This window comes from Lagenorhynchus albirostris, chromosome 5, assembly GCF_949774975.1.
Source record: "Lagenorhynchus albirostris chromosome 5, mLagAlb1.1, whole genome shotgun sequence".
In the NCBI taxonomy this organism is placed as follows: Eukaryota; Metazoa; Chordata; class Mammalia; order Artiodactyla; family Delphinidae; genus Lagenorhynchus; species Lagenorhynchus albirostris.
This window is the reverse complement of record NC_083099.1, coordinates 35,716,482-35,735,371: the sequence shown is the minus strand read 5'-3', so window position 1 is coordinate 35,735,371 and position 18,890 is coordinate 35,716,482. Positions and strand designations below refer to the sequence as shown.

The following is an 18,890-nucleotide window of genomic DNA, read 5'->3' as shown; positions in this document are numbered from 1 at the left end:
CACGCCCCGCGCCGTCTCCCTGGCAACCTAGGTTCCGAGTTTCGCTGGCCCCGCTGCAAGAATGTGAGGCGCCTCTTCCGGCGTCCGGGTTACTGGCTGGACCTTGGGCGCGCGCGGTGCTACCACCCCTCGGCCTTCACCCGAAAAGGTACGCGGAGGCTCCTCGGGGCTCGTGGGCTCCCGGCGCCGGGAAGGTCATGGTTTCAGGGCCGCCTCTCCGGGCCTCCGAGCCCACGCCTCCTCACTTCCCTCGGCTCTTACCTCCCGGACCTGCTCCGGTCCCGGGAGGATGTGTGGCTTGTGCCTCCTCCGTTTGTGTTAATCCGCTTTGCGAAAATGTAAATTTAAAATACTTGAGGCAAGGAATTATTTTTTTAACCTTAGGGTTAAGGTTTACCTTTAAGGTTAGATTTCTACTTTAGCAGAATCCGGTGTCAGATCTGCTTCCTCTTGTTGTTACCTAGGAGGAGACTGGTAAACACTGTCCTTCCCTGTCTGTGCCCCCAGCCCCACAGTTCCCCCACTAAGGGTCAACGTGCAGCTTTGTGAACCGTCTCTCCCTTTCCCACCACATACCCCCCCCCGCCCCCCTTGGGCAGCAAGCTGGTCTGCTGGACGCTTATCTGCCTTAACAGAGTTTACTGAAAACCTACTGTGTGCCAGGCACCGAGGACCCAGAGATAAAGAAGGCGTGTTCCTTGCGCTCAGGTTCCTTTACAACCTCTGTGAGGTGGGGGCGAGTGGACGCTTACCAGTTCTCGGGTGGCTCTGTGGTCGCACAGAGGAGACTGAGTGGCCTGGGGAGGGGGCGGCCGGGCTGCTACTGGGAGGCTGGGCCAGAGGGAGCCTAGTCCCGAGGTACTCTGTAGCCTTGCCACATTGCTTAGACACTGCTGGGCTTAAACGCTCATTTACAAATGAGAGCCCCTGGAAAATTGGACTTCTCAGAACTATTCTGACTTTCCCTAGACAGGGACCTTTATCTCCAGTAAGGAGGATTACTGAAAGTGTCCTTTACAGTTGAAAAGGCCATGAGTCCATACATTTTTTTTAACAGCTTAATTTGGCCAGAAAGCATCACTTTTATGTGATCGGAGGAAGCACACAAAGACACATTGGGAGCCCTGCTCTCCAGTTGTTTTTTCAGCAGTAGATTTCACTAATTTCTGTAATATTGATAATCCCACATAATTCAGGCATTTTGAGGTATGGGCCCCAGCTCTGAAGTTCCAACCCAATGCTGATGTTTTAGTATTGTCGTGATCACATAGCCACTTAGGTGATTTGGTTTTTCCCTCCCTCCTTCCTTTCCTTCCTTTTCTGATTACTAGTTTTCCTTCTCACTGGCATTAGGTGAAACTTAACTGATTAATACATTATTTCAAGAAGGGAAATGCTGTAAATAGACATTTCCTTGTTTATGTTCTGTTCCAAGGATATTTGTAATTGGCTACCACCATGATGAAGTCCGCTGGCCATGTACCCCAAAGTACACAGATAGCATCTTGTTTTGTCATTATGCACAATAGGTTTTTGTCTTATAGCTTTGGAATTGTTGAATATGGACTGACCTGACTCCAGAGCACAGTCTTCAATTTAAAATCATGTTTTCTTTCCTTGTTTTTTTCATTGCAGTATAGTTGCTTTACAATGTTGTGTTAGTTTCTGCTGTACAGCAAAGTGAATCAGCCACACGTGTACATATATCCCCTCTTATTTCCCATTTAGGCCACCACAGAGCATTGAATAGAGTTCCCTGTACTACACAGTCTGTTCTCATTAGTTATTAAAATCATGTTTTTCTTATAGATTTAAAATAAAACCCACTTTTCATAATTACTAACAAAACATTTTACATTTTGATGAAATAAAAGTGATTTTACCATACACATACTCATATGAAACAGTCCTGCCTTTCATAATTCTGCTGTACATTTATAGCTTTTTGAGGAATTACAAATTTACCTATAACAAATTTATGTTCAGCTAACATTAAAATACAATTTTAGATTTGAACTGCATTTGTGACACTTCTTGTTTCCAATCCAGGGAGATTACTCTATACACAGTGTGCATAATAAAAAAACTTCAGACATTGGATCAGAATTTGCTTAGGATGGGAAAAAATTCATTTCGAATCCATATCCCTCTTCACATCTAATAAATTCAAATATCATGGTTTAAAGTCCGCAGAAAAAAAAATTGAAAGAAACCAGCAACATGCTAATTTCTGGTTTAATCCTAACTCACCATTTATTAATCAAAATAGACATAAGGTGGGAAGAAAGAATACATAAAGCTTGATGCAGATATGTAGATTTTAGGAAATTATAAAGTTCTTGTACTTGGATGTTTTTTAAAAAGTAGGTAGGGAGTATAAAGTCTTAAACAGATTATTGATTGGAAAACATATATACATTTCAGAACTTGGGGAAATTTGACTGTTACTCAGTTTTGCCAAATTTAGATGCCTGAGGGAAGTCTCTGTTTTTGTGAAAGACTGCCTTCTATTGGAATCTGCAGTATCTCTACCTTTTAACATTTTCTCAATTAAGGTTAACCAATATTGGGTTGTTCAGTCCACTAATCAAGGTACAGGTATCAGTGTCAGAAACTTACACTTTTTGTTAGGAATAGTTCAGCACGCATTAGACCTCACCACTGGATTTTTCCTCTTTAAGGCATTGACCGACACTACTCGGATGCATTTGACCATCTCCTAGGAGACTTGCATGTTGAGTTTCGATAAGCAAACAAACAGTTCTCTCTTGTTTGGATCAATGCTGAAATTCCGAGAGGCTGCTAAGTGTGTGAGTGGATCAATAGCTGTTTCCACATGTCCAAAGCCCTTGATCGCAAGAAGATACACGCTTCAACAGAAACTTGGCAGTGGAACTTTTGGAACCGTCTATCTAGTGTCAGACAAGAAAGCCAAACAAGGAGAGGAATTGTAAGTAAAAAATACTTAATGCAAATCTTGAGTTGGCTGCTGTGTGTGTGCAGCTCTTAGCTGATTAAAAACACGGAGTACTGTTTACTTTGCTTTTTGCATTAAAGTAAGAATTTAGTAAGAGATAGAAAATCTCCTTGAATGATGTCTTCAGATCAGATTTTTAAAGGCATTTCAGAAGGTGAGTGAAGTACCCAAGTGACCTAGAGTAGGGAAATGGGGTAGATTATGTGAAAGTAAGATTTTTATGCATACCAAAGTCTCAATTACAGCCTTGCTTCCACTTAACTTGATTGGGACTTGAATGAGAAAATAAGAATTGTTTATAATGACTGCATTTTTAGAAATGTTAGGAAATACAAATCGATGGTAATTCACATTTGAGGTGAATAGAGTGTACTGAAGGAAATACGGTATTGACTTTGCATGGCTTTTTCCCATGGAGGAGGTTTTCAACGTCTGTAGTCATACAGCCCTCAAATTAGACATTTAAACCACACAGGGGCTCCCATCTAAAATTATGTTATATTGATGACCCTCTTGTTACTTCCTTTCCTTTGATTTTAATCAAACCCTATAAACTTCCATGGTAGAGAAAAACTCTAATGTTGTTGGACAGTACATCTCTTACAAATAAGGATGAATCTTCATTTTTAGCTTAAAGTTGTTTGAATGTGCTGCAGTGAAAAGTTAGTTGGAACTGAAGTTAGGATAAGAAACTTGTACGTCAAACACAGGAGGAAGAGAAGGGAGAAGGAAGAGTGATACAAGAAATCAGCCCTTGAGAAGAACAGATTTCCATCCCATAATCTACTCTTTCATTCAGAGGTTTTGAGGCTACTCTAAATTGTTCCAGCTTTTGCCCATAGGACTGTGGACTTAAAATCAGTGTGATAAACTTTTCTACTTCTTAATATGTCATAGGAACTATAAAAGCAAATGTTACTGATGCTACTATTTTATTTAAAAATCAGCCTTTTAAATGGTCTCTGTGTCCAGAATTTTAAAAAGTAGTTATCTAGACTTCATAATTTTTGATAAATTCCTGTGTGAAGAATGGGAATAATGCTGGGCACTTTTCTGGTGTCCTGAACATGCTTTATGACTTCTACCAAAAAATAAATTTTTACCTTAAATCCTAGAGGTATACTCTTCCAGCTGTTTAGAACAGGATGATAAATTTATGAAAATTACTAGAGACCCTTTATGGAAACATTAAGAGTAAGGCCTAAATCTGACCCAAGAGTTATAAAAATCATAATGTAAAGAATGTATCCAATTTTGGTTTCTTCAACTAATGAGGAATGTGAAGAATTTAAGAGAATAGGAAAAAAAAGTTGATTAAAGGGATGTGACATGAGATGTCGAAGACCAAACTTGAAAGTTTCAGACTTGAGGTGATGGGTGTGTGTGTGTGTGTGTGTGTGTGTGTGTGTGTGTGTGTGTGTGTGTGTGTGTGTGTGTGTGTGTGTGTGTGTGTGTGTGTGTGTGTGTAGGGAGGCGGGAGGAGAATGAGAGGGATGAGGGGGCTGGGGCCTGTTGAATGGGAAGTGATTTGTTAGTGACCTTCACTGTACCTGAACTCATCTTAGGACGTATGACTTGAGCTGAAGATGGCAGACGAAGCCTAGGTTTGTAGAGTAAATTCAATAGTGAGGATAATTGACAAATCATTTGATACCAAAGGTCTAGTCTAAAATCTCTTGGACAGGAATCATTCATCATCAGAATCTCTACAACATATTACGTACTGGTCACATTCAACTTTCAGATGTCTTTTGTTTGGCTTGCAGAGTTGTTTCTTTTTAAATCTAAATTAGTTGCCAGTATTTAAAAATGGGTCGCTTTCATAAAATTGAGCTTTTCATCTTCTCTTGAAAAAAATCAAAATATTTGCTAACACTGCCGCCTGTGTAGCCAGTGTGGGCTGGAGCTGCAGGCAGCGGCCCTCTTTAGGCAGACCCTGGACTCTGCTCCGATTCACCACGTTCCCGCCACTCCTCACCGTTTCTTACACCTTTCCACTACCTGCCTACTTTTGTAGACGTTTGACTTTTAGAACTGCTGAAATCATGAAGAATCATGGATATGGCTGCTCACAAAATCTTAGAATGCTCAAAGGAAGGCAGTACAGTGTCACGGGTTAAGACCACAGGCTTTGAAGTGAACAGGTCAGGAAGTAAAGCCAGTCTTGTTCTTAACTGAGATTAAGGTTATGCAGGTTCCTAATCTGAGCTTCAGTTTTCTTAGACACCACCCAATAACTGCAACTGGAACTCTCTACTAAATGGAAGCTTTTCTTTTTACATTACACTTTTAAGAGAGGAAAGTCTCCCAAGCAAAGCAATGTGGTGTCAGGTATGTGATTTTAAAACCTTCTTCTAGGATCTTTCTTGAGATTGTAACGCTTCTGTTGCCATCTCTTCTTTCATATCTCTTCTTTCATATCTCTATGGCTGTCGGAAGGAAACTTGTCCTCAGAATGTTGACCTTTTAGCTGTGTAAGGCAGCAGCTCATCAGCGGTTGTTGTGTTTAATGCATATACAGAGGCAGGAAACTAAACTCATATTTTTAGGATCCTTTCCTGAGAGTGTTGACAGGTGAACCTTTGGTTTGTGATCAAAGCACATCAACAAGTACCACCCTTTCTTCAAGCAATTTGGTTAGATAAGGTTTTAAATTCTGCTTTACATACTAGGCCATAAACATAGGAAATTGGTTAAGGGCTGGATAGAAAATACCTTCTAAAAAGATTTCTGTAATGTTATGAATGCTGCTCCCTTAACAGATCAGAGTAGATCTGATTCTCTTCACGTTTTGCAGACACACCCCTAACCTTCTGAGATAATAAGGAAAGTGTATGGTACCTTTACATGCCAGACTACCCCGTGGTACCCTTGTTAAAGGAGGGACTTAGGTAGACCGTGAGCCCCAGCTGGTCTGTAGGACACTTGTTACCAGCCTCTGTGAACTCTAGGTCCAGGCGATATGCACTTTAGATTTAATTAATCAAAGAACTTTCCCGTTAGACAGTTGCAATTTATCACTGTGCCAGTTGAGGGCACCACTCTACCATCGACATTTTTCATATACTATGATGTTGTGAATTTTAATTACAATGTAAATACCATATTCCTTTGCATTTTTATTGACTTTCTGCATTCGCTATGGAATTAAAAAAAAAGGCCACAGGCATTACACTTGATTAATGTATGTTTCGAGAGGGTTTTTTTTTTTTGGCATAAAAATATCTGGAGCTTCCCTGGTGGCACAGTGGTTGAGAATCTGCTTGCCAATGCAGGGGACACGGGTTCGAGCCCTGGTCTGGGAAGATCCCACATGCCATGGAGCAACTGGGCCCGTGAGCCACAACTGCTGAGCCTGCGCGTCTGGAGCCTGTGCTCCACAACAACGGAGGCCGCGATAGTGAGAGGCCCGCGCACCGCGATGAAGAGCGGCCCCCGCTCGCTGCAACTAGAGAAAGCCCTCGCACAGAAATGAAGACCGAACACAGCCATAAATAAATAAATTAATTAATTAATTAAAAATATATATATCTGGTATTCTTTTTTTAGTTATCACAGTAGAATAAAATTAAGCTTAAAATGATTAGTGAATGAGATAGAGGTTTTTACTTTATTATATTCTGTGTCATGAAATTCATAAAACAGTATTTGGGAATATTTTCTTTCATAATTATGGAAACTCTGGACTAATGGATGTTGAAGGTGTGATAATGTTAACTCATATTCCTAAAGATTATTCTAATTCTAGCTCATAATTTTATATTTTTGTTAAGCTGTCAGGTTTTTTTTAAACATTTTTATTGGCATATAATTGCTTTACAGTGGTGTGTTAGTTTCTACTTTATAACAAAGTGTATCAGTTATACATATACATATATCCCCATATCTCTTCCCTGTTGCAGCTCCCTCCCTCCCACCCTCCCTATCCCACCCTTCTAGGTGGTCACAAAGCACTGAGCTGATCTCCCTGTGCTATGCGACTGCTTCCCACTAGCTATCTGTTTTACATTTGGTAGTGTACATATGTCCATATATACACTATCACTCTCTCTTTGACCCAGCTTACCCTACCCCCTCCCTGTGTCCTCAAGTCCATTCTCTAGTAGGTCTGCGTCTTTATTCCTGTCTTGCCCCTAGGTTCTTCATGACCATTTTTTGGGTTTTTTTAGATTCCATATATATGTAAGCTGTCAATTTTTTGTTAAGCAAACCTACAAGATTTTGATAAGCTAGTAAGTTACTTTGGCCCTTAGCATACTGTGTGTAATTTAATAGAAAAGAGATGTTAAGGAAATAGGCTTACCCTGAATTATATGATTATTTGTACATGATTAAAATACACAATTAATCATGGCCATAGTTGGTGAACTTCAACATGAATCTTATCAGCATAGGATGCTGGTTTTAAAAAAATTTCATCACACTTAAGATACAGTGACATTATTATGTGAAGTTGATTTTCTGCTCTAGTCTTTTAGTTTGTCAACTCAAGTATTTAATACAATTTATATAATAAACCTTTGCTTTGGACTGAGTACCAGAGAGGAAACTGAAGCAATAGGATACAAGGCTTGGCCCTTAGGAACTTCCAGTCTAGAAGAGAGGCAGAATTAACATACATAAAACAACCAGCAGCCAGTGCAGTGCTTTAGCATCTGTGTGGCAGGTTGCTCTTAGAGGTGTTGGAATGGCCACTGCCCAGCTCTCTTTTAGCTACATACAGTCGTTATCTTACTGGTATCTGTACATTATGTAAGAGCTTTCATTCTTTCCCCCCTTGGTTCTGTCCATGTAATATCTAAATATTTCCCCCCTTAACTGTGTACCTACACTTTGGTCTTTGCCTACATATAGTCAACATGGTTAACATGGAAATGCTTTCTCTCTCCACAGGACATTTCTTCCCAGCATGAGGATCTTAAATAGGAAAGGCTATCAATTCCTTAGAGAAGTGTCCTCAAGCCCACACACTGAGGCCTAAGGACCCTGCGTCCCAGGAGAGCTCTTGGGCCTGTATTAGAGTGGATTTTCAAAAGTCCTAACAAGCAGATTTCCCACCCAGCCATGGAGACAATATGGAGGAGAGGGGTTTGGGGGCTGCTGATAGAATTAATCACACTGACAGCAAGAGAGGAGTGGCCTTAGACCTTAAGAGTGAAGGAGGTGAAAAGTTATAAAGAGGTAATAAAAAACCCCACAACAGTCTGGGTCCTTTATTGTAAAGCGAAATGGCTCTCCTTAGCCCAGTCCCTTCTGAGGACACCTCAGGCCTACGGCCCATTTCCAAAGTGTTGTGTTGAGCAGTAGCCACCAACAGGGGTGGGGCAGTGGGAGTCAGGGCTTTTGAAGGACAGAGCCATGGTTAAGCCACCACATTAGGATCCATTCCTCAGCTTTTCATCTTAATATACTTCGAGATGGTCAGTCTTGGTGAGGGGCTTATATTAACCAAATTCAGTTAAGATGAATCTATAAATCATGATGCCACTTCTTAATTCTGGGCCTAGAATGAGTGAGTATCTCCTTTCATGTACCTTTCTACCATTTTCTGGTGTGAGTCTGGAGAAGCTGAATATCTAATCAGAAGTGAAAATATAACTAAAACAAAATAGGTGGAACAATTTAGACAGTTATTTGATTAGCCAGATAAAGGGTCTCTTCTTCATAGCAGAGAATATCATTCCAAGTGACTGTTTTCCTGGGGACCCTCAGCGCCAGTGTGTGTCTGCTGTACAGCTCCAGAGGCACGTACATACAGGTAACCCTAGGCTACCTCCTTTTCCAATATTGAAGGTAATGTGCGCATGTTTTACAAAAAGTGCAGGTGTGCGTAAAGCAGGAAAATGATCTGTAATCCTGCCACCCAACTTCTGGTCTTTTCTGTAAGCACTGACAGACATTTATTTAATCTTCAAGGAAACATATGGCATTGGTCATGGTGGTTGCCTCAGAGATTGAGGACGAGGAGTGAAGGAGACTTGCTTTTCATTGAACACTTTTTGTACATTTGGAATTTTATACCATGTGCAAGCTTGAAAAAAATCCACATAATAAAAGTAGAAGAAACTTCACATATTCATTCAACGAATCTGGTCCCCATTTTCTGGTCACTTGCTCTCTAAGGAGCTTGATTTGGGTGGTTCTCAATTGTGGCTGAACAGTAAAATAACAATATTAAAAATACACCTTTGAGTCACACCCCAATACATTCTGTTTTAACTGGGCCACACCCCAGGCATCTGGATTTTTGAGAGCTTCCAGGTGATTTGAATGTATAGCTAGGCTTGAGAGTATCTGCTTTAGTGGGAGAGAAAATCACTTATTGTATGATCATAAAAGTAAATAATTACAAACTGCCATTAAGTATTGTGAAAGAAAAGTCTTGGTTGCTATAGGTACAATAGACCTAAGATGGCAGGATGAGCTTTGGTGAGGCAAGGCCTCCCTGAGAACATGCCGTTTCAGCTGAGACCTCAAGAACGATTAAGAACTAGCCAGTGGTTTTCACGCGTTATTGGGCATCAGAACTGGAAGGCAGGTTAAAACACAGATTGCTGGGCTCTACTCCCAAACTTCCTGGCTTAGCAAGTCTCGGTGGGGTCTGAGAATTTGCATTTCTAACAGCTGTTGCTGCTGGCCTGAGAACTGCAGTTTGAGGACCACTGAACTAGGCAAAAGGATGGGAGAACATTTCCATTCAGTGTATATATAATTTTGCATCTTTTTTTGGAAACACTAAAATATAAGTATTTTCCCATCTTATCGAATATTCTTAAAAGCATCATATAATATGCCTGCATAATAGTCCACCATATGGCTTTAATATCATTTAGCTCCTTCTTGTTGGCTAGGTAGATTCTGGTACTCTCTTTGAAGTAGAAGTAAAATACTATTGTGCCTTTTTGCATCCTCAGAGATTTGATGTAATGATTGTTTCATCATATCCTTTCTGTCAATGGTTTAAGTCTGGAAAACTAATGAATAACTGAGCTTTGATCACTGAGAAGTGATGGGCATTCTGTGCATTCAGTTGAAGAATATTTGAGCCAGTTATGGATTATGGCCACATTTGCTCAGATGCTCAGTTGTAATTAGAGAAAAAGGACTTCCTCCATTTTCAAGTTTATTTCTGACACATTGAGAAATGGAGAAGTCAGTTTTCATATTATAAGGAATAAACTAAAAAGCCTCCCTTTCTGTGTATAGGTTTTCACTGTTTACAAAAAAGGACATTATTTCCTCTTAGAGAATTAATAAATTGATTATTGTAGCCTGCCAGTGTCAAAAATAATTAAAAATGAGTAATAGTTCTTAACTAGAATGCATAGATTTTTATAATATTTGAAACAGCTTTCAGTGACTCAGAATGTGACAGTAATTTCTGCTATTTAATAGCAGATAGCCTTCAGTAAAGCTACTGTTTATATTTTGCACCTGCTAACACCAATGCACCTACTAACACCTATTTATGGATTTTCTGTCTGATTTACTTAATTATTTTAACATATCCTTACTTTCAGTTTTGAGTCATTCTAAATAAAACAGTAGATTTAATGAGTCCAGCTTTGAGCCTGTTCTCTGCACTCTTATTAAAGCTGTTATTTCTATAGTATTAATAGGAGTTCTCCCCAGTGGGCATCTGTGATGGTAGAATTGGGTTATTGAGTGGGCTGAGTTAATTTAATAGGATTCAGTGGTTTATGCAGTGGAGAGTTATGAAGACAATTTGGAGGAAACTAATGATTTCTTTCTATTTTTCCCTACCAGAAAATACAGTTTTCTTCATTTTTTAAATTGTAGTGATCATGTCTTTTTCTCCTTAAAATCTTCAGTCTTTTAATAGAGCTTATGAGTGCATCTTAAAATCTCTTTTAAAGTAGTTCATGTTCTGGAGGATATTGTGTGTAGGTTCCACCTAGGTAAATCTGGACAGGGTAAGTTTGAACTTAGACTTCACTTTGGGCTTTGCCAGTTCTTGGTCTGCAGTAACTCAAGCCTCTGAGCTTCTGGCAGTTTTGCAACATGTAAGGGTTGGGAGCTGGAAGGGAAAAGGAGAGAAGAGAAGGCAGGTTGCACACTGACTTACCTCAATCATGGTAATGAGGTTGACGTTCTGGGGTAAATGATTTACATCTTCCTGAGGCTGCTTTGCTGCATGTATTAGCATAAAAGAATCAATGAGCTTTTTATCTAGTTTTTAATATTTACGGATGAGAGATGACTAATAAATAAAATATTTTAGGATGAGTAGGATGCAGGGAAACCCTCCATTTCATTTTGTCTTGGGCAGGGGGCCAAACAAGCCTGCTTGAAGACTGAATCACCAAGAAGCATTTAGAAGGAAGACAACAGCACACAAAAAGCCTTTTTTAAAATGCTTTTTTCTTACATTACTATTGTTTGAAAGAAAACAAAAGTGATTTATTTAAAATACGATTGTTGACAAGAAAAGAGTGTAGATAAATTACTATAGAATATTTATTAGATTTTCAGACTGGTGGTTTAAATTCTTTCCTTATCCCACTCTATTCTTCCAATGTATTGTTTTGGTGGATTTGTGAGTAGGGAAGCTAATGGTTTTGCTAACACTGAATAATACCCCCAGGAAATAAGGAATGTTATTCTTCATAAGTGTATGAGATGGGGGGAGGAATATCTAAGCGATTTTAGTAAATAATAATTTTTAAATGTAATTGGATATGCTGGTCCTTCAACATTGTCATTGTTGACTACCCCAAGTTTTAAAAACAAGAGATTTGTGTAAGCCTATTACTTTAAATGTGATTTTTGTCTCATTTATTCAATAAATAAAATACTTTAAGGATGAATGTACAAAATGCAAGAACAAAACTTCATGGGCATAGGACAGTTCAAGTTTTTATCCCCTAACAAAGGACTTTTTTTCTGGCAAGATGTGTTATAGCAAAGACTGAGGTGATTTTTGATAGATTCCACAGGAACCTCGATGACCAAATCCAATATTTTCCGGGCTAACTTTAGCTTCCTGATGCTAAAGCAAGCATGACACCGTTGAGTATAATTTGTAACTAGCCTTTCTTGTTCTTGGTTCTATTCAAGCGGCCTTCTTGGGAGATCCTTTCCTCCAACAGCTTTTGGTGGGACAAGCCGACCAGTGCTGGGCCTGCCACACAGTGGGCAGTTCCCTGTACTGTCACTTGTTCCTGCAGGACCATCTGAGGGGCATCTTCTTTTCCCAGTCCTTTCCCTTCTGAACTGGTCCACTTCCTTTTTTGACACATGCATTGACCTGGGAGGAGGTATGGGCAGTTTTGGCTAGTACCCACCTTTCTAATATTTTGAGGTGAAAATTTGAGTTGTGATACCATCCACCTTTAAATAACTTGGAAAATGAGATTCATCTATAAGTTAATCGTCAAAGAAATGAGAAGGCAGAAAACTCTCAGGTTAAAATTAGTTTCTGGCTTACTTTGTTACTTTTGAGCAGATTTTCCTGGGGAAAAAGTTTGGTTGGGCTTCCCTGGTGGCGTGGTGGTTGAGAGTCCGCCTGCCGATGCAGGGGACATGGGTTCGTGCCCCGTTCCGGGAAGATCCCACATGCCATGGAGTGGCTAGGCCCGTGAGCCATGGCCGTTGAGCCTGTGCGTCCAGAGCCTGTACTCCGCAGCGGGAGAGGCCACAGCAGTGAGAGGACCGTGTACCGCAAAAAAAAAAAAAAAAAAAAAAGTTTGGTTGCCATGACATCCATATCTAAATAGTGAACTTAGCATGACGTAGGTGACTTAAAAGTCAACAAGGGAGAAAAACAATAACGCTTATGTTACTATTAGCTTCTTGGTCAGTTATTCCTAAGCTTCATTTCTAGAACTAGTGATTTGTAAATTTATATGGGAAATATCAATAGATATAGTTAATACCAAAGATTTCTAAAAGTAGCTTGTGTACTACACTACAATTGTGTAAATTGTATAAATAATACAATTTATATTGCATTGTATAATTTCATGTAGTATTAAAAATAAGCAGTTAATATTATGTGACCTCATTGCTTTAAAATACTGTGAAATTAAATTTCTGTTCCATAGTTTAACAGGGATACAATCACATTTTATTTCTCAGCTGCTTTCATAGCCCCTGTTACCTGATAATTGTAAGTATGAATGAACAGTTATGAAACCTTTGACATGTTGTAGAACATACTTAATAGGATAGCAGTGCTACTATTTAGTAATCATGTGAAAAATCCACCCCAAATTTTAGTTATTGAAAAAGCAAACCCTGGGCATGAGGAAACTTTTGGAGCTGATGTGCATGCTCATTGTCATGATTGTGGAGATGGTTTCCTGGACATATCCGTATGTCAAAATTTATCAGATTATATACCTTAAATATGTGCAGTGTATCAGTGCCAATTACACCTTAATAAATGTGTTTAGGGAATATGAACCTTGGACCGTGATGTATGAAACCTCTAAGGTTGTTAAACTGGTTGATTTTGTAGCTGCTCGTGATAATCAATAGGAAATTTGGTAGCTTAAGCTTAATGTTACTTTTTAATCTTTGGGTTCAGACCAATCAATCTTCTTGTTTTCAGATCAGAGAAAAATCATAGGCTTTGTTTTTTCATGACCTTTATTGAGCAAGTGAGGAAGGAAGGTTAAATTCATATATTTAGGTTTCCAAATTTCTAAGAGTAGAAAATTTGGAATATTGCAACTTTGATTAGAATGTGTTCAGGTGTTAGTTTGCTCAACTTCCTATATGCAGTTGGCACTCAGCATTTTAATTAAAGTTTGATTGATGTTTCCACTTCTCTATTAGTTTGAGTTTGGAGAAACCTCTAAAAACCTAATGTAGCTACATCTGCCTTCCCTCAGGAGAGATTTGAGGAAGATTGGCAGCCCTTCATTTCTTCTCTCCCTTGTCTCCCTACGTCTTGCATCTCATGGGCCTCACACAAGTACAGATATTGTGGGTTTGGGGGCAAGATCAGCCAATGCAGTTTTTACAGTAATTAGATTTGCAGTTTGTTGATCAGCTGCTTTTATTTCATGTGCTCTTTGAAAGATATTTCAGTACAATGATTATTGAGCTCTAACTTAATAATTTCTGTTATTTTTAGAATTGTTTTAGAAATGAAAATTATAAGAAGGTCCAATGACAGATGTTATTTGCAAGGCAGTTTAACATTACTTAGGAAGTAAAGCATTTGGATATTTGATAAGGATGGGACTCGACACAAACCTGAAGTAAGCCTTACTATCTTTAAAGAGGTTGAGTTTTGAGCTCAGAAGGGGTAAGGTATATTCAACAGGTTTTGAAGACCAAGAACAGTAGATAATTTCCTCCAGGTAAAGTTTATTTTAGCATTATTTTGCTAGCCCTGCACAATCATAAAAACTTCCTGTGTGTATGTACGTCTTTGTATATATGTACATCAACACAAAAACTATGTATATGTGTATATATACACATAAACACACAAGTGTATATATATGTATGTGTGTGTGTGTTCACACACATACACAGTTTTTCAGTTCAGCACTAGTTTCAGCAGCAGAGGTTGTACTCAGCTGATAACAAATACCCTGGTCTGATGAATGAAGCGATCAGGGCTCAGTGTTTCATACACTGGAGAGACAGTGGAGTGCCCTGTGGGGACTTCCACTTTATACTAATTCAAAAGGCATTAATATGGCCCACTCATTGAAAAGCCCCCGCTGGGAGGCCCTGACTACCCTGCCTCTGCTGTGTGGGGTGATTGTGGGATGTCCCCTCGGCAGCTGCCTCTGACCCATCTTATGCCATTAGCTAGACTCTCTCCAGGATTCCTTGGAAACTGTGTGCCTACCTGAATAATTTATTACCTAGAGATCAATTATTCATAACTCATTATTACAGCTGAAATAAAACCTAAAGGTGGAATCATTCTGCACCTCATGAATATCCAACAGATCATCAGGAGATTGCAGTAGAGTTTTAAGTCCTCATGGTCCCCACTGCCTGTTTGTTTCTCTGAAGGGATCCCAGAGAGAACAGCCTTCTGAAATGGAACCAGGGTGGATGAAAGCAGTAGCAGATGACTCCCTGCTGGTTGTGCTGCACTGCTTCATCTCTTCACGCTGTTTGTCTTTTTAATTCTGGCCTTATTTACACCTAGAAATAAAATTTCAGTTTGAGATAATTTAGGAGACATTTATAGCACTTTTGGTTTATTAAACCACTCCTAGGAGGTAAACAAGGATGCAAAACTTGTCCTTAGAATATCTTTTCTGGGATAAAATGCACAGGGTACCTATAGTACATTTTATTGACATTAGTCATGCTACGTTTGCTTGTTGCATCAGAGTTATATCTGAGTTGTGTTTTATTTATTTTTGAGCCCATATCTTTCATATAAAGAAATGCCATATGTTTTTCACATATGTTATATAAAAAGCATTTTAATAAAAGTGTTGTGGGACTTCCCTGGTGGTGCAGTGGTTAAGAATCTGCCTGCCAGTGCAGGGGACACCGGTTCGAGCCCTGGTCCGGGAAGATCCCACATGCCGCGGAGCAACTAAGCCCGTGTGTCACAACTACTGAGCCTGCACTGTAGAGCCCGCGAGCCAAAACTACTGAAGCCCGCGTGCCACATCTCCTGAAGCCTGCGTGCCACATCTACTGAAGCCTGCGCACCTAGAGCCCGTGCTCCGCAACAAGAGAAGCCACCACAATGAGAAGCCCGCACACCGCAAGGAAGAGCAGCCCCTGCTCGCTGCAACTAGAGGAAACCCACGCAGCAACAAAGACCCAAAGCAGCCAAAAATAAATAAATTAAAAATAAATAAATTTTTAAAAAGTGTTGTGAAAGTGTAACCAAAAGAAGCCTAATTATTTTTTCTATTAAGTAAATATAATAGGAAATTGTTTGACTTAAGCCAGACTGATTAATTTTAAAAATAATTACCAAGCTTTTAAAAATGTGTTGAAAATAGTTGGAGAGTTTGAAATTCCAGTTACTTTGGCTGTAAAGCAGAGGTTTGCCTTTGGGGTTTGGCTGCCCCTAGACTCACTGTCATTGAAGAATGGGCAGAAGTCTGTGAGCTTCACACTCTGGGCACCATCTCAGTGTGGTGTCACTTTCTTATTTAGGTAGGTTAGTACTGATTTTGAGCATAAGAGTTCTAAGTTGCTGAGGTTAACCTTTCCCTGGTTAAAAACCCCAGCCTGTAGATAAAAATCCCAAACTGTTGAGCAAGAATTTTTTAGTAGCATTTCCAGATTTTTTTGTGTTGATGTTGGTTCTCCAAATGAAATGAAGGCTAAATATTTACGCAAGATTTAAATGGCCTGAACCCATACCTTTCACACTGGACCATACATATGGTGTCCCAGATAACCCACCAAGCAGGAGTTTAAATATGGATTTAGTTTTACTATTGTGAAAATATATGAGTAATTAAAAAAATTTAGGACAAGTGTGAATGTCATGGAGTAAAATTTAAAAATTGCATAATTTTTGAATTTTTACTATAATTTTAATAGGTTACATATTTATATGGCTCAGTAAATATAAAAAGCTGTACTGTTAAAAGTCTCCTCTCATCCTTGTCCCCCTTTTTCTGAATTCCCATTCTCTTCCCCAAGACGTAACCAGTTTGTTTCCCATGGATCCTTCCAGAGTTGCTTTGTGCATCTATAAGCGACTCTGGAATATAGATTATTTTTGTCTCCTGATAAAAACTAGCGTATTACACACTTCTGTTTCATGTTTTTTTCATATGCCAAAATATCTGGGAGAGCTTTCCATGTCAGTATGAAGAGAATGTTCCCATTCTTTGTTTTAACAACTATATAGTACATTCTATTGTACGTCTGCTACTTTCCTGTTGATATATATTTGGGTTGTTTTTAATCTTTTGTTATTAAAAATACTGCTGCAGTGTATAACCCTGAACATTTGTCCTTTCACAAACATGTCACTATTCCTTGCATGAATTTTTAAAATAAAGCTTGAGATTTCAGAGACATGTTCTGCTTTTGGAAGTCCTATTCCAGGGTATGAGTTTTTCCTTCTTTGCTACTAGGGCTGTTTTGCTGGAAAAGTGTGAGAAGCGCTGCTGGAAACTTGTTATTGAGGCCTCGTGGTGGGATGATTTTTCACTTTTTGAAATAACTTGGCTGTGAAGTGATAGTGATGACAATGTCACTTTGCCATCCTGTGTGTCTTGGAGGTAAAGGGTGTAAATCTGTTGGCAAGTTATTTATAAGCAAAAATCATATTGTAAAATTGTCTAGTTTGTGGGTAGGCAGGCAGTCGATACAATGAAACATTTACAGCTGTGATATTTTGGGACAGCCTCAGTGCCCTCTGACCTTAAGCCCTAGAGTACCTGAAAAGGTTAATAGATATTCTGTGTAAAAAGGAGTTCCATGATTAAATGAGTTTGGAAAACACTTGGCTCCACAAAATTAAACCAGTTTGTTTGCTGAGGAACTCTTCAGAGCCTGAAATCTGCTGGCTAAATTGTGACCCTTCAGGAGCTTTTCCCAAGTGTGTTCAGCCACTGAACTCCCTTCCCCAGGCCCCTCTGATTAGCACTAGTGTTCTGAGGAGCCCGGCTTAGGAGTTACTACCCATGTTGGACACCGTGCCACCATGTTGAAATTATTGGTCACAAGCATACGTGGTATTTAAATTTACAAGAGATTCAGTAAGAGGAATTGGAATGAAAGTCACTGTTTTAACACTGACCATCATGACCAGCAGGTGGTGCTAAAGTGACATGCAGACCAACTCCCGAGGGGGCAGCATCTCTACCGGCAGGATTAACTCAGGTCCATAAAGTCATCTTCATTTGGTTACAGTCTACCAATATTTTGATTTCACTGGTTAAATGAATAAAAGGCAGAGAATAGGTCACTAACGCATTTTTAATTTCTTCATAGGAAAAGCACAAGTCAGCTGAGAAATAAATTTGGAAAAATCTTTTTATCTTCACAGACTGTTTTAACTGGCATGAAATAGGTTTGTTTTTTCTTGCCATCTATGTATTAGGTGGACATTTCCTAGCGGTGTACTCGAAGATGTATGCATGCTCTATATCGAAAGAAAAAGCCATATATTTAACTATATGTCACTCTCCACTGTCCTTGAGAATGGCCAAGAGCAGCTTCATTCAACAAGCATCCAGCTGGTGGCTATCAAGGAGATGAAGCCGCTATGGCCACTGTCCTCCAGGAACTGGTATTGGGCTGAAAATAGGACTTGAGTGCAAATAGCTCTATTGGAAGGGCCATGGGATGGGAGGGATCAGGGTCTCTTAGAGGTTGAGAGAGATCTGGGCCATTTCATTCTTTTGAGGTCTATTAAATATGAGAATTTGTAAAACAGGGCAACAAAAATGGGATATGTTTTAAATTGAAATTTAAACACAAAAAATTTAACATGCAAAAGTGCAATGCAATGTGACTATACTCACAAGATAATTATAGAATTACTATAAATTCTAATTCCTAGTGTGTTATAGCTGGAGTGGCCCAGAAATGGGAAATACATTTAAAGTTGGGTGAGGACATCTTTCAGAGCTGTCAGTGTGTCTCTGTGACAGAGGGTACAATCTGTCTTGGAGCTCTGGTCAAGAGTCAACATTCAAAGCCCTTGAGGAATCTCCAGTCGTGAGCAGAAGGCCATTTTGGTCACTTTGATGAGAAACGTTGATGCAAATGATAAACCCAGAGGAGCTGCAGGGAGGAGAGGCTCTTCCAGGGAAGGGCACCTGGACCACCTGATGGGTGTGGAATTGCTGAGATGTCCTAGGGAAAGGTTATAGCTTAGGTTGACGGGTGTCTGCTGATACATGGGACCAGTCTGATGACCCTTCAGAGGCGCAGTTGGGCAGCCTTTCCACCCTGTCCCTCCATCCTCCTCGCTTCAAGGCTTTGCCTCTTT

General features: G+C 39.5%; 1 protein-coding gene across 1 annotated transcript in view; it reads left to right on the top strand.

Moving 5' to 3' along the window:
• Positions 1-10: 10 nt before the first annotated feature.
• Positions 11-18,890, top strand: part of NEK11 (NIMA related kinase 11) — a 288,926-nt gene continuing 270,046 nt past the window's right edge. Inside the window, 2 exon segments of the mRNA XM_060149008.1 lie at positions 11-148; positions 2,682-2,950. Coding sequence (XP_060004991.1) covers positions 2,733-2,950 — 218 coding nt within the window. The 5' untranslated portion in view covers positions 11-148; positions 2,682-2,732.